We start from the raw sequence: 26,367 nt of genomic DNA on the forward strand, positions 1-26,367 counted from the left end.
GAGCCCGTGCTCCGCAACGGGAGAGGCCACAACAGTGAGAGGCCCATGTACCGCAAAAACAACAACAACAAAAAAACCCAAAATACTCTAAAATAATGACTTTCCCTTAGGAGTCAGAAATCACTATGTAATTATTCAAAACTGAGAAATTAAATTGGTAAAAAAAACAATTCAAAATAATACACTTGTTAACATATATGGTTTTATGTAGTAGGGAGACCACATAATTGTTCATCCTGATTAATCTCCAGCTCGTGAGACAATAAGGTCTGAAAATTAAAATGAGTGATAGGTACTTAAAATACTTAAAGTCTCTGTCCATTTTGAATAGATGTGAGAGTTTTTTTTAAATGACTGAAATTATGATTGTAAATGTATACTGTGAAACAGTACAAAATTGATGTTGCCAAAAAGAGTAAAAAAAATCTTTAACTGATGTTAAACATCTTAAGTAATTTGGAAAAAATCTTAAGGTTGAATTGTAACTATAAGGGAACAACAACAGAAAATGCGTTCATGCACGTACACGTGGTAAGTAACAAATAGGCAAACCCCAAGTCAGCACAGCACATCAATGACTGATACTTAAATGATATTTTGGTATATAAAGAAAGAAAAAGGAAAGGTAAAATGTTGACTGCCATTGATGAAAAAGCATTTCAACAATTTACACAAAATTTTTTTAAAAAGATGTCCCAAGAAAACCAAGCCACAATAAGTTAGTGTTTTCCATAATACATGCTGAATTAGTTGATCCCATATCTATGCACTGTTACTGTCTTAATCCCTAAATGTTGTGACAGCATATTTAATAATTGAGGTACATTAGTTTACATCTTTTTATAGGTATCCTAAGAGAGTTAATTTTTCTTTTCCAGTTTTTCATCATCTTCACCTCCTCCAAAGAAAATCAAAGGAAACATTCCTAGAATGCAGCCAATAGTCACCCCAACAGCTTTGCCCTATGGAAACAAAAGAAAAGATTTTTTGACAGTTAACTTACCCCTGTAAGAGGAATCCTTGCTTAAGTATCTGATAAAAATTACTATGTACTAAAAAATTCAACTGTGACTGTATTTCTTCTGATCATAGTAACTTAAATATAATAATAATGTACAAAAGGTTCTAGAACAAATAATATGTAAAGTTCAAAGCAACAAGGAAAAAAAATTTTTTTTCAAATTGCCATAGAAATAACATTAGAGGGGCTTCCCTGGTGGTGCAGTGGTTAAGAATCCACCTGCCAATGCAGGGGACACGGGTTCAAGCTCTGGTCCGAGAAGATCCCACATGCTGCGGAGCAACTAAGCCCATGCACCAACTACTGAGCCCGCATGCCACAACTACTGAAGCCCGCACACCTAGAGCCCGTGCTCCGCAACAAGAGAAGCCATTGCAATGAGAAGGCTGCGCACTGCAACAGAGTAGTCCCCACTCACCGCAACTAGAGAAAACCCACGCACAGCAATGAAGACCCAATGCAGCCAAAAATAAATAAATAAATTTATTTTAAAAAATAAATTAACATTAAAGAAGTATTCAAGTAGAAAAACACTTTTTAAAAATGTCAGAGATAGGAAGAAAGGAAATATCTCACCAAGTACTCTCAATATATTTGGATTTGCTGCCCTTTGTATATATTCCTTTTCAATATTTATCCCCATGTACACCTAATTATATGTAGGTCTAATCATTATGTAAACATAGCTTTGTTTTCTGCCTTATTCCTTCCCCCCCACAGTCACACATGTTATAATAAACTCCTTTCCAAACTGTTTCATAAACTTAATAAAAAAACTTCTAAATTCCACTGAATTGATGGGCCTATAATCTACGTTAAGCTCTTTTTTTTTTTTCTCCCGGCCACAGCGCGTGGCTTGTGGGACCCTTGTTCCCTGAGCAGAGATTAAACCCGGGCCCCATGCAATGGAAGCACTGAGTCCTAACCGCTGGACCACCAGGGAATTCATGCTCTCCTTACCATTAAAAAGCATTGCTACTTTTTCACCATTGCAAATGACAGAACAATAAACACATTTGTGTATAGTTCTTCCTCAATGATTTATTTAAAAATCAAATAATATGAATATTTGTGCATAACCATAGGATACTGCCATGCTATCTATTCTAGACAAAACTGCAAATATCTGTATACCCACTGCAATATATTTATATGTATACGTACACACAATTTTCCTGCGATCTCACCTACATTAAAATTTTTTTTTAATTTTTATAAATGATTTTTAAATGATGCATTCCTATGATGACTATTAAGGTTATACACTTTTGAATTAAGTTTTATGTCTTCATACAGACATTTACTGAGAATCTACAAAATACCAAACTCTATGCTAGGTACCAGGGAGACAGACAGGGTCCAAGCAGATGCAGTCTGTCTCTCTCCGCTAGGAACTTCCAGTTAGTCATCATGCTTTTCTACTTGTTAGTCAATATACTTGGAATTCTCTCATTCACCTAGCAAATGTCTCATCAATAATTTCAAAATAAGCTTAGATCTAATACTCACCAAGAAATCTCCACACCAAAAGAAATTTCTCTCCACAAAGAGTTAATTCTTTTCCTGGTGCTTCTGCTATATCAGGTGCATAATTCTATTACTGAATATGTCACACTAAATTATAATTTATTTAATATGTCTGGTTCCTTACCTACACAATCCTTAAAAAGAACTATAGTCTATTACTCATTTTATGTCCTTCAGTCTCAGCACATAACTGATACTCCTCAACAGTAACTGAATCATATAAAGAATTTTTCAAAAATCAAGTATACCTACAAAAATAGTCAATAAAAAATTACTGCTTTTCTGAACCTGCCAAGGCTTGGACAGTTTCTGTTAAAAATTCCACTCAAATCAATTTTAGTCTCAAATTTCTCAAGGGACTGAATACAGTGCCTTGCTCTGGCTACCCAAATTCACCGTCATAAGCCATATAAAGTACTCACCAAATGTGTACTAACACGTGTTTGCCACATGTCAACTTGCTTTGGTGTGAGATCAGGAATTGATAGGCCTAACCTGGAAGCCAAAGCTTCAACGTAGCCTGCAAGTCTTTAAAAATACAAGAGGACAGAATATAAGTTTTTAAAGAGAAACACAATGTCCTCACATAGGAAAAACTAATTACTACAAAGGTAAGATAATTCTATACCTGTAATTGGCACTCTAGAAATGGTATAAACATTCTTTTACAACTTTCATCTGCATTGTGTATAAATATATTTGGTTTAAAATTTTTCAGACTGACATATTTAATATACAGGTAAATTAATTAACTTAGAGTAATTATTCTCTACCATTACCTTAAAAAGAACAATTCAAGGTATATAAAAATTTTTACAACACTTATAATTTATACATTTATTCCAAATTCAAAGCAAAGCACTTTAACATATAAGTTAATAACTATCATCAGAAAACAAAAATTTCCAAAATTTGTCAGATTGATATACTAAGAAAAACAGCCTACGATTTTCAGGGCAATTTCAAGTATTTATCAATTCTAAGTTGCCATTGCTTATTGGATACAATCTTACTTTAAGAACTGTAAGAAAGAAAAAAACTTGCCAATTAAACTATGCATACGATCAATTATAAGATAGATCCCAATGTCAGATATGTTAAGTTCTAAAAACCTGTGCAACTAAGATTGATAAAATGTGGTATTTGTTACCTAATGCTATTTTTAAAAGGCAGTGAAGTAGTTCTTAAATATAAGACTCCCAACAAATCTTTATGTCTAATAAAAAAATAATTGTTTAATGATACAATCTAAAACCAAATGGTCTTAGAGATCTATTAGATCATTTCATTCTATTAAATATAGAAAGCTATCACAGTAGCTATATAATATTATCATTATTAACCTTAAAGTTGGAAACTGGGAAATAGAATGTTTAAGGGGTAATATCATTATAGGTTTATGTCAGGAATTCCAGGAATATAAAATTTTTGCTTCGGCCCAGAACAAAGAAACTGTGTTTTTAACATTAGCTTTGGCCCCAAACTCCAGTGCAAAAGTCTAATATATAGAGTTAGGTCATATATAAAGCTGCTTTTCTCCAGATTATAGGGCTAAGTAGACCTCTACTAGACCCAGATCCAAATCTCAAAACTTACCATTCTAATGAACCAAAAAAGGAAGAAACAGAACCAAAGAGTGAGCAAGAGAAAATATGTTTATCACAAAAATTAAGGCCAACTTAGTCTAATTTATACTTCCCAGGCTTCCCCAAGCTCAGGAAGCAGCCCAGGCCATCTGCCGCTTAGAAGAGAGAATGTAAAAACAGAAAGAGAGAAAGCTGGCCTTTTCCAAGTAGGCATCCTCAGTTTGTTTCATCATTCCTACCACATGGAATAAAAAGAGCAAAAACTAGCCGAGTCCCTGTATGTTTTGGCCATTATTCTCTGAAAATTCCTCTCTCTAGAAAACATGCCCAGTCAGTATCCTCACATTTGAGCCATATTTCTTATCTTTGGGTTTAGTGGGAGGAGGGTGGGGGTGAAATAACAATAGGGGTTCTTACTTTTAGTCCTGTCTCACCCTTGGAAATGTTCATAAAATACATATAAACACTTCAGTAAATGAAAATTCAACTTACCTTATGGTAGTTTTAGAAAAAATTTTGCACATATCACAATTGCTTGAGAAGATTATTAAACACAAATGTCAGGGTCCCATCCCCAGAGACACTAATTCTGCATGACTGGGATGTGAGCGAGACATCTATATTTGATGCACACCAAAGATTTAAAGATTTAGTGCTATTGATTTAGAAACACTAAAGTTAAAATTTTAGTTATAAAACACACATGCAAAAATAAATGTCCCTTTTAAAAATCCTTCTCAATTAAAGGAGAATGGAGAAGAGAAAGAGAGCAAGTACACACATGCACAAATGAATAAATGAATGAACTTACCCAAGACCAGCTAAATCTGACACAAGGTTTCCCAAAGCAGCAGCTAAAAAAATGAAAAATGGACAAGTGAATTATTACATAGAAGTCAGAAAAATCAATAAAGCACTGGTCTGGAAGAGTTATCACATTTCTAAATGACAATGACAATATCCAAAATAGTTCATTTGACAGCTCTGAATCTTGAGATCTCCAAAATAGAACACAATATTTCTGAGATTATAGTATTCTACCTCCATCAAGTAGTAGGTTTTTTCTAATGTGGCAGCCAGTTTCCATTTTGGTTTCAGTATTAAAACACCTGTACAATATTTTGTGGTTTAACTTTCAGATAATATTTAAGGGAATTTGAATACTTGAAAGTTAAAGAGTGAAGCTATATGTACAGCTATGACATTCAAGAAAATCAAGGAGAGGAAATGTCTCTTTCATTAATTCATCTACTTCACGTGTTCCATAGAATAAAACAACACAGAATCATTCCCAAATATCACCATCATGAAGAGTACAGTGGTATTTGGGGGGAAAGAAGGAGACAGAACCAAATTAGATTTTCAATCTTGTATTTCCTTCCTTGACTTTTCTTCCCAACTTGAAAATAATTTGATAGAGAAAAAGAGTAGGAAGGTTTTAGGGTAACACTGAATTAAGAGAAAAAAATTTTTAATATAGTCAATCTAGTAGATTATTGTTACCCATTAACTAACTTAAAGTACCTAAACTTTCTCAGAAAAATATCTGCTACATATACGAGATTAAAAATTAGAGGAATAGGATTACGTAGATAAACTAAGAGACATCTCAGTGAATAAACTTATTCAAATAAAGTATCCTCTTCTAAACGTAACCTACTAAAATGTTTCATAAATATACAATGGAATAATAACATTACTATTATTAAATACCTGCCATAGTTGAAATTCCCAAAATAATTCCAATAGATAATTCAATATGGGTTCCCTGAAAAATGATTACAAAGAAATTAATCTTAAAAATTAAAACTGAAGTGACTATCAAATAGCAAAACATTAATAAAAAGAGGGAAAACAATCAATATGTTATCACAGCAAAATTATATATATAAAATATGCATAAATATACACATATACTACAGCAATTCACTTAATTATTAAATATTGGGTTGACCAAAAAGTTCATTCGGATTTTTCCATAAGAGGTTATGGAAAAACCCAAACGAACTTTTTGGCCAACCCAATATATGCAGTCATGCAGAAATAACATCAATATTTTATTTATTAAAATTAGGCTTTCATAAAAATAAAAAATAGCAACACACATAGCAATATAATTCATCATTAATAATCTAGAATTTATATTTTCTTACCACAGAAAGTTGTTTTAATGCTTTTGAACACAAAGACAACCAACTCACCTACATTTTAAATTCTGAATGATACAACTATACTATTGATATTTACCCTATAAAAGATTTAAAAGACAGACAAAACCAGTTTCTAGGGACCCAAAAAATCAGACTTCAAAAATTATCCTTAAAACACTTAGTTCTTTAACCATTAAGTAATGAGACTGTATGATTCATTTATAAGCAACAATAGCATTTAATACAATAGAGCTACAACAAAAATGAGGTTCCACTGTATTTCCACTGAATTTATTGAGAGTTTAAGATTTTCTATGTCTATCTCATTTCTCTAAAGAAAAGAGGGGCTCGTATTTTTCCTTCTACTTTAAAGAGAAGGAACTGAAGTGAAGAAGATTAAACCATTCTAATGGATTATTACATAGAATAGAGAAGAAATCCTACCATCTATTGTGCTAATTCAGTTCTAATCCTTACACAATTCTGCCATAAGTGGACTTAACTTTCAAAAGCTCTCTTGAATACTGATGCTTGAAAATTTCTAAAACTTAAAAAATAAATCTCAATAGTACTTATGCAGAAAAAAAAAGAATGCCCTACAAATCTCAACGATATTTGTGGAGAAAAAAAAAAAGAATGCCCTACCTGGTAATATAGAAATATTGCATTACTCAATTATTTACAAAATTGAAGAGAAGCTAAGTTTAATTTCCTCAATTTTCTTTCCCCTAGGCCTGTTGATTCCACTCCTTTAAAATATAATTCTTGTAGAGTATGGCCAAACAGTGTGATGTACAAAAGTCTCCCAGGCACTTAAAGTTACAAGGTTGTAAAGATACCCAAAGAAACAGATTTCTGAAGAAGAAAACAGTCATGAAGAAGTATCTTTATATATAGAAGCCAAAAAATCAGGAGCATAACTATAGAAGAGAAGCACTTGACAGCTGTAGTGTATAAAAAAATAAATACAGGATCTTTAACAGCAATGAATCATTAGAAATGACCCCCAAAAAATCTGTTTGCCAATACATGTATTTATAAAGCATTTAAGTGCTTAATCATTTGGTTGAATTTAAGAAATGTGAAGATCCTTCAAACAGCATGAAAAGCCTCACATAAAGTCAAGGTCGGTTTGAAGGCAATGGACAGTCCACTCCCGTCCTTTTCCCCACAGTTACATCAAATTTCATGTTAACAGGTGAGGTAGAAATTATAAATAAACCTAATACTAGTTGTCTTAAAGTTATACTTGGTTCATCACTTAATATGATTAATCTATGCTAGAATTTTAATCAATTCTATCCTAATTAAATTGTAAGAAAAATAATCCCCCCAAAACCCACTAAAATATAAGTTATAAAAAGCAATCCCAATAATATAAAAATATAATAAAAAACTATGAAATCAAAAGCTTAGTATGAACAGCAGCCAAGAATAAAGGTCAAACCTACTATGAGAAGTCATATAGGAATTTGTTTACATGACTACAACTAGGTAGCAGTTAAGAGAGTATACCTAACAGGAAAAACATCAAATGGCATGATAGAAAAGAAGAATAAAATATCTTCTTGACTTACTATCTTCAGTCATAGCTATCCTACAATGTTTGGAGGCAATCAGTGTTTTGTTGTTTTTTTTTTTTAAAAAAAGGTGAAAAACATTCTTAAGATAATAATGTTCACTTATTTCCCTTTTCATAGATCCTACAGTTATATTATTTATGGATTTTAGTCTTAGCAGTCTATTAAAAAGCCTCTTTGGAAAATTTAACTGTTCTTGAATTATTTTGCAATTATCACAGGATAATATTTTTGCCATACCTATTACTCTTAATCAGTTTTAAGCCAGTAGTTTAATTATTTATTTCAGTACTATATAAATAAAAAACGGGTGATACGTTCCTGAAACTGGATTTCAATGTAAACCAGAAAAACAAATATTACTGAATTAGAGTCAACCATCTCAGGCCTGGAAAACTAGTCCACTCTCAGTTACACTAATAATGAGACACAGGCCTGAGTAATACAAAATAGGAACATTACAATAATTTGACTTTAGAATGTGGTCGTTCTGTTTGTTTTGTCTTGTTGGTATCTGTATTTAAACACAGATATCTGTTACTTTAGATATTTATTTCAAAGAAATAATAAGACCATACTGTGAAGGTCTTATTCAAGATCTAAGAAACTACCCAGTTTCCCTATTCTGATATCTCTTCAAAATCTCCCTGCACCCCTCTTTATGCAAAATATATCATCTCAACACTTCCCTGTAGCAAGGACAGTCTTTCATCGTTTGAATATCTAAGGTCTGCCCAACTGAGATGAAAAAAAAAATGATTATTAAGATGGTAGAATGAGAGGTACCAGCTGTCAATAAAGAGAATCTAAAATATTGAGTGTAAAACTGAAACAGAGAAGCTTTCATTCAGACAATCTATTCAAGAACACATCAGATCTTAAACTATAGCTTCTAAATTCATCATAGTGGGGTTTTCATTACAATTAGATTTTATTTACGTTAACTATTTAAATAATCTAACCAACTCAAGGTTTTAGTAATTTCAGAAAAGGCAGTGTGGTATGGTTGAATAAGTTTCTCATATTCACAGATATATAAAATAGCCAACTTGATTCTTATATACATAATAGGAAAATGTCATAATCAGTCAAAAAAACTAGCATTTTGAAATTGTATTTTAGAGTCTCTTACCAGACTACTTTGCTAAAGAATTATGTATCCAGTGGGTGCTTATCACCTTCAAATTATGTGCATGCTACAGTATCTTCTGTGACTGCTTAAGGAGCAAGATACCTTCCTGATGTGTGAACCCTGTCTTTCCTCAACCAGGTGAATGTCTAGACTTTCTGGATATCTGATCCCACCTTATCAATCTGGACATAAGGTGAGACTACATACCAAAGAAAACCATTCTTGAATGAACCAATTTTAGATATTCTTTAAGCAAATTTTATAATCCATACAATGTAAATTATACTTTTATCCCTATTTTGACACCAAATATTCTATTTATATCCATCTATAGTACATGTGACCTCCAAAACACCAGAACAAAAAACAAAAACAAACAACAACAACAAAAAAACCCCTGGCATCTCTCAAATATATTTCCCTCACATTCAATAATCCTAAAATCATTCCATCTCTTTTTTGAGCGGTCTCCTACAAAACACCTAGAATTTATAGAACTTTTTAAAAGTTTGAGTCAGTGAAGAGAAGTGGATAGAGCACTGGGCAGTTTCAGAAGACCTGCATATTCATCATGACTTTATAATCTGGATCCAATATTGGTATCTAGTGACAAAAATTGTCACAGAAGAGTAAGAAAGATAAATTCAGCCATCCCTGAGACTAAACAATACTTGTAAGAAACAACCTTAAATTAAAATGACTTCAGCAAAGGAGAACTTTTTAACACTACGATGGAACAAAGACGGAAGGGTTTATTATTCACAGTATTCTGAATTGAAACTTAAATCATCTTTGGGTTAAATGGATAGACTATACAGCCAAACACCCTTTAAAACATTTTTGTATGAGGAAACTGGACAAGGAACTAATTAATAACATACACATGATGAGAACTGCTGATATAATTAAAGGACATTAGAAAATTTTACATACTTTATTCTTTAGTAAGAATGTTGAAACTAGAACAGAATAATACAGACCCAATAAATATGTGTTTATTATTGTCAATGCTTTACCAAAAGTCTTGATGATTAATAGATATGATGCCTTAAAAATTGAGCTACAGTCTAATTAACCTGAAATATAGTTAAAAATAGCCTTGTTCATTACGATATTAATTAAAACTTTATAGCTACAATATGTAAATTATTAGGAAAATTTAGACCACATTAATTTCTTTATTAACTCAAAATAGAAGGGTTGAAAGAACTTACTGCAACAATCATAATTGCATTATCCAAAAAGCCAAACCCTATGAAAGGTATCGCATTGTGGATGAATACTGAAAAACATCAAAAACAGAAAAATATGTTTTAAGATTTCTATAATTTTAAAATGACAAAAACAGACTATATGATTAAACTCTCATAAATAGATTTGATTTAAGTTTTGGAATTTGCTTTTCCATTCCCCATAGACAAAAGATTCTGCTTCTCCTCTGTTTATACACTTGGTGGAAGATATACTGGGGAAAAAACAAAATAAAACACACATAACATGTAAAATTAATTGTGTTAGGCTTTTGTGTTTCCTTATTGGCAACGCACACACGTACAAATTACATACAGTTAATGACAGAACAAATAAATACACGAGTACCATGTTTTACCTGTTAAATTACTATTGACATCAATCTTTTTCTCTCTTAGACCTAACGACTGATACCATAAAATTGATCTCCATATTAGAAATAATAAAAAGTGTTCTGAATCAAATATCAGGGAAGCTATCTGGTCACTTATACTCAATAAACAATTTTTTAAACAAATGTTAGGAAAATGTGATGATCTCATCTGTCTTAGACATCTGTGTTCACAGTCCTCTTTCCCCCCTCAACACATCAGTATCCCTGATAGCTTTCACCAACTAAAACAAACAATATTTGATTTAAATGAAAATGTAACTTGATCTCTTCCTACCAAAGGCACATCTCACCCTATTTATCTAGTACATAATCTGAATGACCTGAGAAAACAGAAGTGTAACTAGGAAGAACTAATACCTATTTTAAAAATATATTTAGCTTCATTTTTTTTCCTATTTACATCTTCAGCACATTGCAGAATGCCTAGTGCACAGTAGATGCTCAATAAACATTAGTTAAATAAGTTGAGGACAGCTAACTTGGAAAGGAAGAGAATTCCAGATTAAGAGAATTGAAGGAAGACTGTGAAACAGATTAAAAGCTGGGGATAGTTAAGACTTTATTCTAGTTATTCTATAAATTTGCCAAGGTATAGTCAACATCCATTCAACTGAGGACTTTTTAAAAATAAACATCAAGGCTCTGAGTTTTATACCACATCCAAAAAATAGTCCCTTAAACCAATTCGTTATATATGTGTTCAGTGCCTTTAGATCTTTTTCCTTTTCATGCAGTTAAGTCCACAAAAAGTATAATTAAAATATAATCCAGAAGTTATGAAAATTTGATACCACTCTACACCAATCAGGGGACACTAATAAGCAGTATAAAACAAGAAACATTTCTACCTACAAGCACTGTCGAAGACTAAGATCAAGGGGGAAAATAGTATATATCCTAGGTCATTTTAGAGTTCTTCTCGTTATCATATAAGAATGTCCCAGGTAAAAATCAGCATCTTTTAAATTATAAAGCATATTGTTTTGTTTTGTTTTTAAGCATATTGTTTTAAAAGCTATGAAAGATGATAAAAATCAAGTGGCACATTAATGAAATGGGATTTTTTAATTAAAGAGTCTAGACTTAGTTCTTTGACTTTTTGCCTAGATTCAGCTGCTTAATGACCAGACATTCAAAATTTTATAATAATCAGCTTCTAAAACACATACAGAATTTCAAAAACATATTACAAATTTGACATGTCAAAAGAATATAATGAAATTTTAAAAATTCACCATATGAAACATTTACAGTGAAAAGAGAGCTACTTAAATGTATATCTGGAGAGAAGTCTCAATCATCTTTGAAATGTAAATATGGCAAAGTAACTATGAAACCTTGGGATTACTAAACATTTTAGGGTTAATATGATGGCATCTCTAAAACTGGCTAGTTATAAATATCTTAAAATTAGGTGTCAAGGTTATTAAACTAAGTTTAAGATTAGACTAATTTCTATCTTAGTAAAAACCTGGTCATAAAACCAAGGCATGTTGCTACACTGCTATAATAATTACCTGGAACTATAAAATATATTATGCTTTGATGTTTAGACCTAAGTAAATATGTCCTATAAATAAAAATTTATTTTCATTCCAAAGGAAAATTGTAAGTTTCAGAAAGTCAAATAAACATGTACTGGACACGCCACAGGGCACTTGAGATACAAAGATACTTGGTTACCAGCCCCCAAGAAGTTTGGGTATGATAACACAGCCATATAAGCAGGTAATTTCAATATGACCCCCAAAATGGTAATAGCATTATACAGTGCTATGGATATTGATTGTATGAATCCAGGCTAGAAGAATAAAAAAAGATTACCTGGGAAAGAAACGTCTTAAAGAATTCTTAAACTGTTTTGATATCTCGGAAAAGTTACTTATTTCTAATACAAATTATATTCTACCACTGAGAGTAAAAAGAACTATTAAAAAGAACTGGCTACTAAATTTTAATTATATAAGTTTGCTCTCCAACATGTAATGATATCCTACCAATTTCTTCAGTTTCCTTTGGGAAATATTATTCTCTAACTCAGTAGCTGTTAGCAAATCACATCTAATATTTAGCTTTAACTTACAACCTATTCAAATTCACTGCACCGCTAAATAATTCTCTTCTTCCATTGTTTTTATAGTAAGATCCGAAACTATTTTACATTACTTTGGTGTTAGCCCTTGAATATTTATTCCAATCGTAATAAAGAAAGCACACCAGCAGCACTGTAAAGCTCTTCTTCCTCGTGGTTTAAAATGAACTTTACTTTCCTCCTTATTACAAACAACAAATCAGAGTATTTTCTCCACCAAAGAAAATAGCCTAGAAATTCTAGTTCTGAAATTACCCAACTTAAATCCAAACTAAACATACCCTTCTTCTTGGGAATTAAGAAAACCTCTACTATAATTCTATCTCTAGATGGTAACAACATTTAAACAATAATAGATGTGGTTAACAATCTTAGAAATTCCATAATACTGTAATATGTCTTAAACCAATTTTACAAACTTTTTGCTTCAGCATAATAAATAGGATAATCCACTCTATCTGGAATGATTTCTGTACTATTAATGAGTAACACAGTTATTTCAAGTCCAAAAGACAGATGCACAAATATTTAACAATTATAGAACCATTACCATATCTCAGCTGTCCTGGGGTGGGTGGTAGAGCTTCCAATTTTTCTGAAGGGGAAAGAAAGGGTGTGGTCAAGAATTAGTTACTACAGCATGATTTCTTTTTTATTATAATGAAGAAAATACCAGCAGAATTATAAAGTGAGAGAATAGCAGAGTTTTTCATAAATTTTATCTTTAGGTTAATGGACCAAAGTTATCCATACAGGAAATATTACTTGGTATAGATTAAATTATAAAGCTAGAAAACAAAACTAAGCTTTAGTTACAGGCCTACCATGGACCCTACAGCCCTGAGTAAATCATTTGCTTTTTGGTTTTTTGTAAGTCCTTGTATCTATATAATGAGGCTGTTCATGCAAATTACAGTGAAAAAAAAAAACTTCAGAAATATAGCTACCCTTCTTTAAAATGGCAACCCTAAATGACTTAAGAAATATATACCCAAACAAACACTGATAATACTCAAGTAGACCTAGATGTCCTTTAAAAATAGGAAAATAATATTTTAAAGCAATGTATTACACCAGTAACTTCACCAGATTGTGTTATGTTCCTTAATTAATATCCCTAGATAATATACTGAATATTTTGAGTTTTGAAACCTATACTACTGGATAATTAGAATATCCTACACAATAAAATGACCCAAAAGAGTAGAGAGAGTATCATTCAACAAATAGCAATATTACTTATAATATATGTCATAATAAACACAGAAAGTTTTCCCAAGTATATATATCAAAGTAAGTAACTTCAAGTGCCATCATTAAATCTAAAAATTAACAATTGTTACAAAGAATCTACCGACCTAATCTCATAACAATAAACAACTCACCATTTATAAGTAAGAGTAAGCTATTGTAAAATGGCAGAGAATTCCACCTTCTTTATCCTCACTCGATCCAACAGAAGTAACTGATAACCTACACAGAAGAACCCAAACCATGGATCGCTCTGCTCTAAAGATTTAGTACAAACAACCGAAGTGTCCAAGGAAATTCATTACAAACTGGATATATATTTTCTAAAATATTTATTTATAATCTATGACAACATAAGAACTGAAGAATTTAGTTTTTAAAAAGGAAAAAGCAAATAAATCTCCATTAATAAGCTATATAAAAAGGAGTATGATTCATATTTGTAAATGTTATTTTACTAAAAAAGCATATAGTATCATAAAGGCTTTACAATAAGAAATACGCTAAAACTTAGAGTTTAGGCAATTACTGAATTATTCAGAAAGTTCTAAGAATGCAAGTTTTTTTGTTTTTCCTTTTTTAGAACAGTTAAGAAATGAAGATATCCTAAAACTTGGTAGAATTTTACATCTGCTTAGAATATACTTTCCATTCTTTGACTAGCACTGTTACTTCAAAATCTACTTTGAAAGCATGCAAATAGTTTTCCAAATTTTTAACAAGAAATATAAGATACCACTGTACTTCCACAGAGTTTTCTGGGGAAGTAAACATGCAAAAGTGGTTACATACCAGAACTATTTCCTAGTTGCATTACTCTCATCATCACTCAGTTCTGACACTGTGAGGAGAAGTCCTTGTCAGTTGACTGGAACATCCTGAAATACCTAAAAATTCAACAAGCAGGACCTTCCCAATATAATGAGAATATACAGAGTCCTTGCTTTTACTTCTTCAAATTCCTTACATATTGAGCAAAATATTTAAAATATTTTACAACTCCTAAGACAAAAGGACAAGGGCTAGGCAAATGTATAACGTGTAGCGGTAAAGAGGAAAAAAAAAAATCAAATAATGTAAGCAATATTCCTAATCTGTCTTTCCAAGTACACATAAGGATTAAAAAATTAAAGGTAATGAAAAATAATTTTTTTTAAAGATAGAGAAAAAGAAATAAATATAATGTAAAGGAGAAAAAGCAGGGAAGAAAACCACTGGCACAGAGATTAAAGTAAAATCAAAGCACAGATTTTTGCCTCCTGCATCATAGAGAACCCAAGGAGTAATAAGAGTAAATATGAAAGGAACATTTCCTAGAAAGTGAAAGTTTTATTGGAAAGTATCTATAAAAAATTGTGAATCATAAATTGATCAGTTTGAGGATTCTGACACTATAAATTATCTTCTTTACTACATTAACTTAAAGAAAATAAAATACATATCAGAAGTTAAAGGGCTTCCCTGGTGGCGAAGTGGTTAAGAATCCGCCAGCCAATGTAGGAGACACGGGTTTGAGCCCTGGTCCGGGAAGATCCCACAGGCCATGGAGCAACAAGCCCGTGTGCCACAACTACTGAGCCTGCGCTCTAGAGCCCGCGAGCCACTACTGAGCCCGCGTGCCACAACTACTGAAGCCCGCAAGCCTAGAGCCCATGCTCTGCAACGAGAGAAGCCACGCAATGAGAAGCCCGCGCACAGCAACGAAGAGTAGCCCCCTCTCACTGCAACTAGAGACGGCTCACGAGCAGCAACAAAGACCCAATGCAGCCAAAAATAAAATCAATAAAATAAATAAAATTTAAAAATAATTTTAAAAAAAGAAGTTAAAAACATTAGATGTATAACACACAGCAAAACTCAACCTTGGAAAGAGCCCAAGGTTTTAGCAATCTATACAAGTTTTAAAATGTCATGGCTGCCAATTTAACCTCCCTGAAAACAGTCATAATAAACCCCAAAGTTGTATTTCCCTACATATATATCTTAACCATAAAATTTTTCTTCTGACATATGGTAAACTATGTACACTTACATGGAAGTGTATTCTAATCTACTGTTTTATTAAGCAGAATTTGGAGTTAGAAAAACCAGTTCTTTCAGTTACTCTATGTGTGTATGTATGTGTTACATGCATCATAATTTCTCTCTTCTTTTCTAAATATTTTAAAATAAGATGACTATTAAGATTGTACATCACCACACCATATTCTCCAACCATTTTTAGCTTAAGAAATCCTGGTTCTACTTCCAATACTGGCTGAATAATCTTCTATCAGACCAATCCTCCCGCACAGAATAACTATAACTATAAATAAATATTTGAAAGCACTGGAAAATGACCAAAAGTAGGTTGATTCTGGAGAGGAATCAACACTTAGAAGAAAGAATGGAACTAAATGAGTTATCCATTTAACACAGCTTCTGGCCTAATCCACAACATGTAGACCAAGTAAAACTCTTAATAAAAAAACTTCAAAAAAACAAAAAACTTCAGTCTTTCTGGCCTAAAGAAGTAATGGGCAGATAAAAAGAAACGAAATTGAGTTATTTGTAGTGAGGTGGATGGATCTAGAGACTGTTACACAGAGTGAAGTAAGTCAGAGAAAAATAAATATCGTATGCTAACACATACGTATGGAATCTCAAAAAAAAAAAAAAAAGGTTCTGAAGAACCTAGGGGCAGGAAAGGAATAAAGACACAAACGTAGAGAATGAACTTGAGGACACGGGTAGGGGGACAGGTAAGCTGGGACAAAGTGAGAGAGTGGCATGGACTTATATATACTACCAAATGTAAAATAGATAGCTAGAGGGAAGCAGCCACATAGCACAGGGAGATCAGCTCCGTGCTTTGTGACCACCTGGAGGGGTGGAATAGGGAGGGTGGGAGGGACGGAGACGCAAGAGGGAGGAGATATAGGGATATACGTATATGTATAGCTAATTCACTTTGTTATAAAGCAGAAACTAACGCACCATTGTAAAGCAATTGTACTCCAATAAAGATGTTAAAAAAAAATAAAGAAGTAGTGGGCAGGGTGCAAGGTAACCAAAGCCGTTGGAAACTGAGAGGGGAATCCTGGAAAGAATAAAGTCAGAAAGGAGGAGCCCTAAGTTCTGTATACACATTTGGTTCAAATATATGGCTGACCTGTAAACCATGCTTGTGCAGGGAAAACTCCAAAAATCTCAGTTAAAGGTAAAATAACTGAAGATTTGAGCTGCAGCCCAAGAGACAGAGTTTGCAATTTGAGCCTAACAATTAACTGCATGCTAAAACAAAAGTCAATATTTTTCAGAAGAATGAAACACAATCCAGAGTCTCTGCAACATAATAATCATAGCAATGACTAGGATACAATCCAAAACTACTTCACAAACAGGAAAACCTGACCCATTTTCAGGATAAAAAACAATAGACAGAGACCAATTCAAAAGTGACTCAAATATGCATATGTATGTACAACCGTATCACATTGCTGTACACCAGAAACTAACACAACATTGTAAATCGACTATACTTCAATTTTTTTTTAAAGTGACTCAAATGTTAGAAATAGCAGACAAGGAATTTAAAGTAGTAATTAAAATTATATTCGAAGAGGTAAAAATAAAAATGCTCAAATAGAAATGATAAAAAACAAACTGAAGTTCCATAACTGAAATATTCAATATCTGAAATTTTAAAATTAACTGGATAGTCTTAAAAACAATGAAAGTGATAGAAGAAGCAATTAATGAACATAATGATAGATCAGTAAAATTACCCAATCTGAAAAAGAGAATAAAAGGACTGAAAAACAGTAAACCAAAGTCTCAGGGCCCTGTGGCTAAATATCAAAAGGTCAATATATGCATAACTGGAGTTCCAGAAGGTGAGGAGAAAGAAAAGGACCAAAAAATCTTTTAAAATAAATAATGGCTAAAACTTTCTCAAAGTTGGGGGGAAGACAAAAATTTCAAAAGATTCAGGAAGTTCAGTGAACCCCTAGTAGGATAAATATAAAAAAAACCAATGACAAAGAAAAAAAATATATTGAAAGCAGTCAGGGAAAAAAATGACACATTAAGTAAAGGAAAACAATGATTTGAATATACGGAAAGAAAAAGAAAGCTGTCAGTCCAGTACTGCATATCCAGAAAAATATCCTTATCCTTCATGAATGAAGGCAAATTGTACCTCAGTTAAACTAAAACTATGAAAAAATGTGTTGCCAGCCAATCTGCAAAACAGGAAATGCAGAAGAAACTTCTTCAGACAGAAGGAAATACCAGGTGGAAAGTAAAATCTTCAGGGAAGAATGAAGAGCATCAGAAATGGTAAATACTGAATAAATATAAAAAACTACTTTTTTCCTTTTTCCTAGTAATTTAAGTAAACCTGATTGTCCAAAGCAAAAATTACAACACTGCCTTGTGGAGTTTATAACATATGTAGATGTAATACATATGACATCAAAGCATGAAGGAGGTTACAAATGGACCAATTTGTAAATATGGTTGCAATATTTCTACAGTGTATATGAAGTGGTACAAGGCTCTAAGTGGTATTAGCTCTAAGCAGTCTGAAAACAGTTACGAATGCATATTTGCAATTCCTAGAGCAACCATACATATAGACAAAATGCATTAAGGACATAGTTAGAAAGCTAAATAAATAATGTGAAGGGAATTCCAAAAAATATTAAGTCAAAAGAATGCAGGAAATGAGAACAGAAGAACAAAAAACAGAGGGACAAGCAGAAACCAAATAGTAAAATAGTAAACCTACATCCAACTATATCGGTAATTACTTTCAATGTTAATGGACTAAACAATCCAATTAAAAGGCATAGATTGTCAAAATGGATAAAAAAATTAAGACCCAACTATATGATATCTGCAAGAATTACACTTTAATAGGGTGAAAGTAAATGAATGGTACAAAATACATTATACAAACAGTAAGCTTATAAAGGCTGGAGTGGCTATATTAATAACAGATAAAGTAGACTTACAGACAGTATTACCAGATCCAGGGACATTTCAAAATGGTAAGAGTCAACTCATCAAAAGGCATAATAACAATTTGTTTATGCCTATGCATGATGCGGACTTCCCTGATGGCATAATGGTTAAGAATCCACCTGCCAATGCAGGGGACACAGGTTCAATCCCTAGTCTGGGAAGATCCCACATGCTGTGGAGCAACTAAGCCCACGAGCCACAACTACTGAGCCCGCGTGCTGCAATTACTGAAGCCCGCGAGCTCTAGGGCCCACGTGCCACAACTACTGAGTCTGCATGCTGCAACTACTGAAGCCTGTGCCCCTAGAGCCCGTGCTCTGCAACAGGAGAAGCTGCTGCAATGAGAAGCCGGCGCACTGCAATGAAGAGTAGTCCCTGCTGGCAGCAACTAGAGAAAGCCTATGCACAGCAACGAAGACCCAGTGCAACCGAAAGAAAAAGAAAAACAAACAAAAACCAAAATGCATGATGCAAAATATGACAGAATTAAAGGGAAAATAAACATTTTCACAATCACACTTGGAGATACTAAAGCTTCTCTCTCAGTAACTGATAGAACACTAGGGGAAAATAGCAGTAAAAAACACGTTATCTGAACACTACCAACCACCTTGATTCAACTGATATTTAAACATTTACACTCAACAACTACAGAATGCATATTCTTTTCAATTGTAGATGGTACATTCATCAAGATAGACCATATGCTGATCCACAAAACAAGTGTTAATAAATTAATGATTAAAGTTGTAAAGAATATGTTCTCTGACCAAAATGGAACCCATAACAGTAAGATATCTAGGAAAAAAATTTAGAAATTAAATAACATCTTCTAAATACATGGGCCAAAGAAGAAATCAAAAAGGAAATCAGAAAATAGTTTTCAAACTGAATCACAATGAAAATACAGCATATCAAAATTTGTCAAAACAGCTAAATGAATGCTTAGAGGGAAACTTCTAGTTTTAAGTACTAATATTAAAAACAAAGGGTTAAAATGAATAACCTATGGCACTATCTTAAGAAGCTATGAAAAAGAGAACAAGGGAAACCAAAAGTAAGTAGCAGAAAGAAAGAAATAATAACAAAAAGCTGAAATCAATGAAATAAAAAACAAACAATAAAGAAAATAGACAAAGCCTAAAGTTGGTTCTTTGAAAAGATCAACAAAATTTAAAAACCCTTAGGTACACCAGTCAAGAAAGAGAGAACACATATTACTAATATCAGGAATGAAACAGGGGACGTCACTACATATCCTACAGACATTAAAATGAGAATATTACAAATAACTTTATGCCAACATATTCAACAACTTAGATGAAATGAACAAATTCCTTGAAGAATACAACTTACTAAAACTGATGTAAGATGAAACAAAAATCTGAACAGTTCTATTTAGTAGCAAAATCAAATTTGTTACCAAGCACCTTTCCACAACATTCACACTAAAAAACCTTCTAGGCCCAGATGCTTTCACTGAGTTTTATCAAATATTAATGAAGAGCAAACACCAACCCTAGACAAACTTATAATCTCTTTCAGAAAAACAGAAAATGAGGAAATACTTCCCAACTCATTTTATGAGGCCAGAATAGCCCTAAATATAAAATCTAACCAAGAGGGCTTCCCTGGTGGCGCAGTGGTTGAGAGTCCGCCTGCCGATGCAGGGGACACGGGTTCGTGCCCCAGTCCGGGAAGATCCCACATGCCGTGGATAGGCTGGGCCCATGAGCCATGGCTGCTGAGCCTGCGCGTCCGGAGCCTGTGCTCCACAACGAGAGAGGCCACAACAGTGAGAGGCCCGCGTACCGCAAAAAAAAAAAAAAAAAAAAATCTAACCAAGAAATTACAAAAAAGAGAAAACTACAGACCAATATCCCTCATGAACACAATCAGAAAAAATTTTAATGTAATGATAACTGTTCTGCTTTCCCAAAGTGTGTTTATTCACAATAGTGGCAAAAAATAACTAACATCCAGACTTCCTTACATTTTTCCCTTTCTGATATTTCTCATTGTTTGAAGGAGAAGTTGTGTTTAACAGAGTTCCATGTTTAGAAACATATAGGTTAGGAAAATTATCTGTATGTGTCTATGAGATAGTATTTACAAATAAATTTTTTTTCTTTTGATTTCACAGTTAAAAGTCATTGCTGGAGGAACAGTAAATAAGACAGTTCTTGCAAACTGCTAATTTATACCATACCAAATCAAATAAAAATTATTTTAAGTGGGACTATCTCTCCTTCTGATCTGTCCTTGAGAACATAAGTATATTCAATTATTGTATAGACAAATCTTTTCCGAATTAAAAAGCACTTAAGATATTCATTACAAATCCTGAAAACATAAGAAAGTACTTTCCATGTTTAAATATAAAAATTTTCAAGGCTTTCAACATTTTGTTTTGCTTCAGTAACCCAGGAAGATTAGAGAAAACAGTTTAAAACATTTAAAGCAATTTCACTTTTATTAAATGAAATTCTAATTTTTTAGAATGTACAAAGAATGAGGTATTCCAGTTAGTTTTCTAGTTAACTAAAGCAACCAGAGAACTGATGTAGCTTATAAAATACTGTTAGTACCTGAGTAATATTGAATTCTTTAAAAAGAAATACTTCTTTGATGAACTGGAATATTATAGTACATCAGAATCATCATTTTAATGCTCAATTATTATCTATTTAGGAGATATAAAACTGAGGGTCACTGTCACATAAAAATCAGAAGAGAGAACAAAACACAAATTAAGGCTTTTTTCTCCTATTTCAGGAATAAAAATATATTTAATCCAGCAGCTTTTTATATTTTATTATATAAATATAAGTATATAATACTTGTTCTATACTATATTCACTTAAAAGGGGGGGAAGTTGGATTAGGAAGAGAAAGACAAAGGGAGAAATGAGAAACAGAACAAGGTAAGAAAAACAGATGAGGAACAAATGTAGAGATTTTTTTAAAAATGGAGGGAGAGAGAGAGTTTTTGAAGGGAGCCTCAGAGAAGGCCACACAAGAGAGACTTCCTAGATCTGGGCAAATGAGTTGGTGGGACATGGTTTTTTTCAGTCCCGCTACTGTACTTCTTTGTTGATTAGTCATCAGGTAGTCTAAACTTGACACCTTTGGATCAGACTCCACTGTGCACACAGATACCTCCTAATATATACACACTGCTAAGCACTATGGGAAAACCAGATGAACAGTTATTATCTCCAGCTATGCCAGGGGTTCCCAGGCTTTGATGTAGGACACAGATCTAAAGGTTTCCAAATCCCCAGGCCATGTTCTAAAAGCTTATTTTAAAATAAATTCCTGACCATTGTTTATCATTGTCTTTTTTTTTTTTTTAAACCTAAAATGGCATCTGGTGAGAAAGGAAATTAGCTAACTGTAGGCTCTAATTTAAGCTGAATTCCAATCAGATTTTTTTTTCCTGTGGTGAAAAATAAACAATAATAATTTTTTGATTGGTAAGATTAAGAAGCAGTTTTTTCCAAGACATACATTTGCGACAGAATTCCTACAATCAAGCCTATACTACACTATTTCAATGACCTCTAATCATAGAAGAATAAATATCACCATTTTAAACCTCACATTTGTTTTATTTATTATTTTTAAAAATTTTTATTTATTTATTTTTTGGCTGCACTGGGTCTTCTTTGCTGTGCGTGGGCCTTCTCTAGTTGCCGCAAGCGGGGGATACTCTCCGTTGCGGTGTGTGGACTTCTCATTGCGGTGGCTTCTCTTTTTGCAGAGCACGGGCTCTAGGTGCGCGGGCTTCAGTAGTTGTGGCGCGTGGGCTTCAGTAGTTGTGGCACGCAGGCTCTAGAGCGCAGGCTCAGTAGTTGTGGCGCACGGGCTCAGCTGCTCCTCAGCATGTGGGATCTTCCCGGACCAGGGCTTGAACCTGTGTCCCCTGCATTGGCAGGCAGATTCTTAACCACTGTGCCACCAGGGAAGCCCCTCACATTTGTTTTAATCCTGGAAAATTCCTACTAGGTTTTACCAAAATGTCTTAGAATCCTTCATAACTAAAATGTAACATATATTCAAATACTTTTATCAGTGCTATAAACATACTAAAATTTACCTTTTATATTAATGCTTAGAATAAAGTAGGAAAATTCTTTTAAATTGTGCTTTTCAGGAATATACAACATGCAAGTTTTAGAATAGAACCACTGGGAATAGAACAACTACCTGTAACCTGGCCATAAAATGCCTTGTGCCTTTGTGCTTTTCAGTCAAAATTGATTGTTATATCAATTTGGATATAACAAAGATTGGGATTGACATATATACACTAATATGTATAAAATAGATAACTTACAAAAACCTGCTGTATAGCACAGGGAACTCCACTTTGCTGTATAGCAGAAACTAACACAACATTGTAAAACAACTATACCCCAATAAAAAATAAAATTTAAGAAAATGAAGACACCAAAAGAACCCCAAAATACTGTACAGCCTCCATTAATAAAAAAAAAAAAACCATAGGAATTTACTGCAAACATCTTACATTAAGTAAGCCATATTTACATACACACGTATATAATTCACACATAAATATTTATTTATTCATATTATGTATATGAAAAGGATGATGATGTTGAGTTTTTTAACTTAAGAGTGATTTTTAAGTAAAAATTAGAAAATAACATTTAAAATACTAAATTCCTTTGGTTTATCTAAATGAATAAGTTACACTTTTCAACTAAGAAGGTTATATACCTTTATTGTAGAAAGTTAATGAGACTCAGAAAAACAAACCAAAAAAAACCTTCAAACTACCTATAATTTATCAGAAATAAACATTTTGATGTATTATCCTTCAATCTTTTTTCTATAGAGAGGTATACAGAAAATTGTGTTCTGCCATTTTCACAAAGCACTATGTGGTGAATATTTCCCCCTTAAATTTTTTAAGGCAATAATTGTATTGGTGGTATTTTATTTCATCATATGATACACAGTAGTTTAATCCCCTATGACTAGATATTTATTCTTTTTCACATTTATAAATAACACTCATACAAACATGTACCTAAATCTTTTTATGTTCCCCTGAAAGTTCTTTATGGTAGATTCTTAAGTGGCATTACTGAGTCCAAAAAAAAGGGCATACATTTAAGGATTTTGCAAAATTTCTCTCAGAAAAAGTATGCTAAATTACTCCCATCTTGCTACATTTTTATTTTTTTATTGCTATACTGTACTAAAAATATTCTCATGTTTTCGGAATATAGGTAAAATGTCATTAAAATAAAATCCTTGAAAGAAATTTCCAGGTCCCAATCAATTGCCAAGTTATTTTAAGTGGCAAAAGATTCCAATACAACAAATAGGTAGGACAGGTCAAAGGAGTTTAATACTATATTTCCCCTTAAAAATAATTTTTAAAAAATCTTCAGTCCAATATAGACAAGTGGTTTTAAAATACCTTTTAGGATAAACTAAGCCTAGTGTATTTCTTTTCTAAATAAGTTACTGTACTAAGAAATATATCTTAAATTGAAAATCAAGGGCTTCCCTGGTGGCACAGTGGTTGAGAATCTGCCTGCTAATGCAGGGGACACGGGTTCGAGCCCTGGTCTGGGAAGATCCCACATGCCGCGGAGCAACTAGGCCCGTGAGCCACAACTACTGAGCCTGCGCGTCTGGAGCCTGTGCTCCACAACAAGAGAGGCCACGACAGTGAGAGGCCCGCGCACCGCGATGAAGAGTGGCCCCCGCTTGCCACAACTAAAGAAAGCCCTCACACAGAAACGAAAGACCCAACACAGACATAAATTAACTAATTAATTAATTAATTAAAGTACCCTTAATTTAAAAAAAAAATCAAAATACTTCAGTAGAAGAAAGTAAGTGGAACACCTACACTTCATTTTAGCCTCCACTATAAAACAAAACGCGTTTACAAAGGTGGTGCTGGAAAACAAAACTACCCCCCTTGACATAGTGAGTTCTATAACATTATGTAATAAAAATTATAATTTCTTGGGAACTATACTCAGTATTTTAACCTATAAGGGAAAAGAATCTGAAAAAGAATAGATGTATACATATGTATAAATGAATCACTTTGCTGTACACCTCAAACTAACACAACATTGTAAATCAACTATACTTCAATTTTTAAAATAAATAATTTTTTAAAAACTATGATCTGTCATTTTCATTGTTAAACCTTCCATTAAATTTAACCATACTTTACAAGTATAAATACAAACTTGAAATGAAAGAAAATCTAAAGAACAAAAAGAAAGGTCTTGGTTTCCAATATGCTTTCACAGCAACGATAATTCTAAATGTGGTAACTTATTTCAGTCTATTATCATGGACATAAACATCAATATAAGATCACAAATCAAGGGAAAAATTCAGAATCATTTATAATAGACAGCAAGAAAAGTATGGAAGCCAACATCACCCTGAGATGACATAAAAGGAACAGTTTAATGCACACACTATTCCTTTAATTACAAATAACTCAATACCCTTGAAGTGTCCTGTGATGCAGTTTCCGATCATTTGACCACCTAGTATTTGTTGTAAGCCCCACCCCAGAATCTTCCCTGAGAAAGGAGAGGAAGTAGCTTTGGCAACACAAATCACAATTTGACCTAAAAAGAGATTTATGAAAAGAACAGAGATGGAACTGCTGCATTTAAACAACAGTTTGGGGGATTACAGGTTTCAATTACCCATATTTCTAAATAGATAACTGCTTAGACTTTTAACAGAACCAAGAGTTCGAACGGGTAAAGTTAAATTTACAATAAATATATAACACATTAAAGAAAACAAACTTAAAATGCAAACCATGCTGTATGAAAAATAATTTAAGCAAAGTAAATCATATTAAATGCCAAAAAACTCAAACATGCACCAAGAAGGGTTTATAAAGCTACAAGGCAATATTTTTTAAAAGAAACAAATTAATATGACTAAGCAATATACTTATAAACACTGACATTCCAATTGAAAAATGAAACACTTTAGAAATTGAAAACTTTTTAATTTAGTAAATTTCAATTAACAGGTCTTGTCTTTTAAAATGACTATTAATTATAAAAGGACTTTTAAATTATTTTTTAAATACATGCCTTAGCTAAGACCAAAAAAAAGTATTTGAGTATGATTTTGTAATTTAATTAGCATTTAAAAGTTTACTGCAACTTGTACATTATTTAGTAAAGAAATTTTTACTTAGATCATGCAATACTGTCACCTCACTAACCTTCAGGGGAAGGTAACATGCAGCCTGGGGCTTCAATGCAACCTAGACTGGGATCCAGTTTACGTAAGGGCAGCTAACCAATTCCTGGTCTGAGGCAGTCCAGTGGTATAACAGTTGAGGACAG

At 32.8% G+C, this 26,367-nt stretch overlaps 1 protein-coding gene across 1 annotated transcript in view; it reads right to left on the reverse strand.

Annotated features, from left to right (window-relative positions):
• Nucleotides 1–366: 366 nt before the first annotated feature.
• Nucleotides 367–26,367, reverse strand: part of TMEM65 (transmembrane protein 65) — a 44,343-nt gene continuing 18,342 nt past the window's right edge. The window contains exons 2-7 of the mRNA XM_065895562.1: nucleotides 13,284–13,328; nucleotides 10,211–10,278; nucleotides 5,848–5,902; nucleotides 4,946–4,988; nucleotides 2,971–3,076; nucleotides 367–962 (exon numbers count right to left, since the gene is read on the reverse strand). Of these exons, the coding sequence (XP_065751634.1) occupies nucleotides 861–962; nucleotides 2,971–3,076; nucleotides 4,946–4,988; nucleotides 5,848–5,902; nucleotides 10,211–10,278; nucleotides 13,284–13,328 (419 nt within the window). The 3' untranslated portion in view covers nucleotides 367–860. The remainder of the gene's footprint in view (nucleotides 963–2,970; nucleotides 3,077–4,945; nucleotides 4,989–5,847; nucleotides 5,903–10,210; nucleotides 10,279–13,283; nucleotides 13,329–26,367) is intronic.

Source organism: Phocoena phocoena, chromosome 17 (assembly GCF_963924675.1).
Source record: "Phocoena phocoena chromosome 17, mPhoPho1.1, whole genome shotgun sequence".
NCBI classification, from domain to species: Eukaryota; Metazoa; Chordata; class Mammalia; order Artiodactyla; family Phocoenidae; genus Phocoena; species Phocoena phocoena.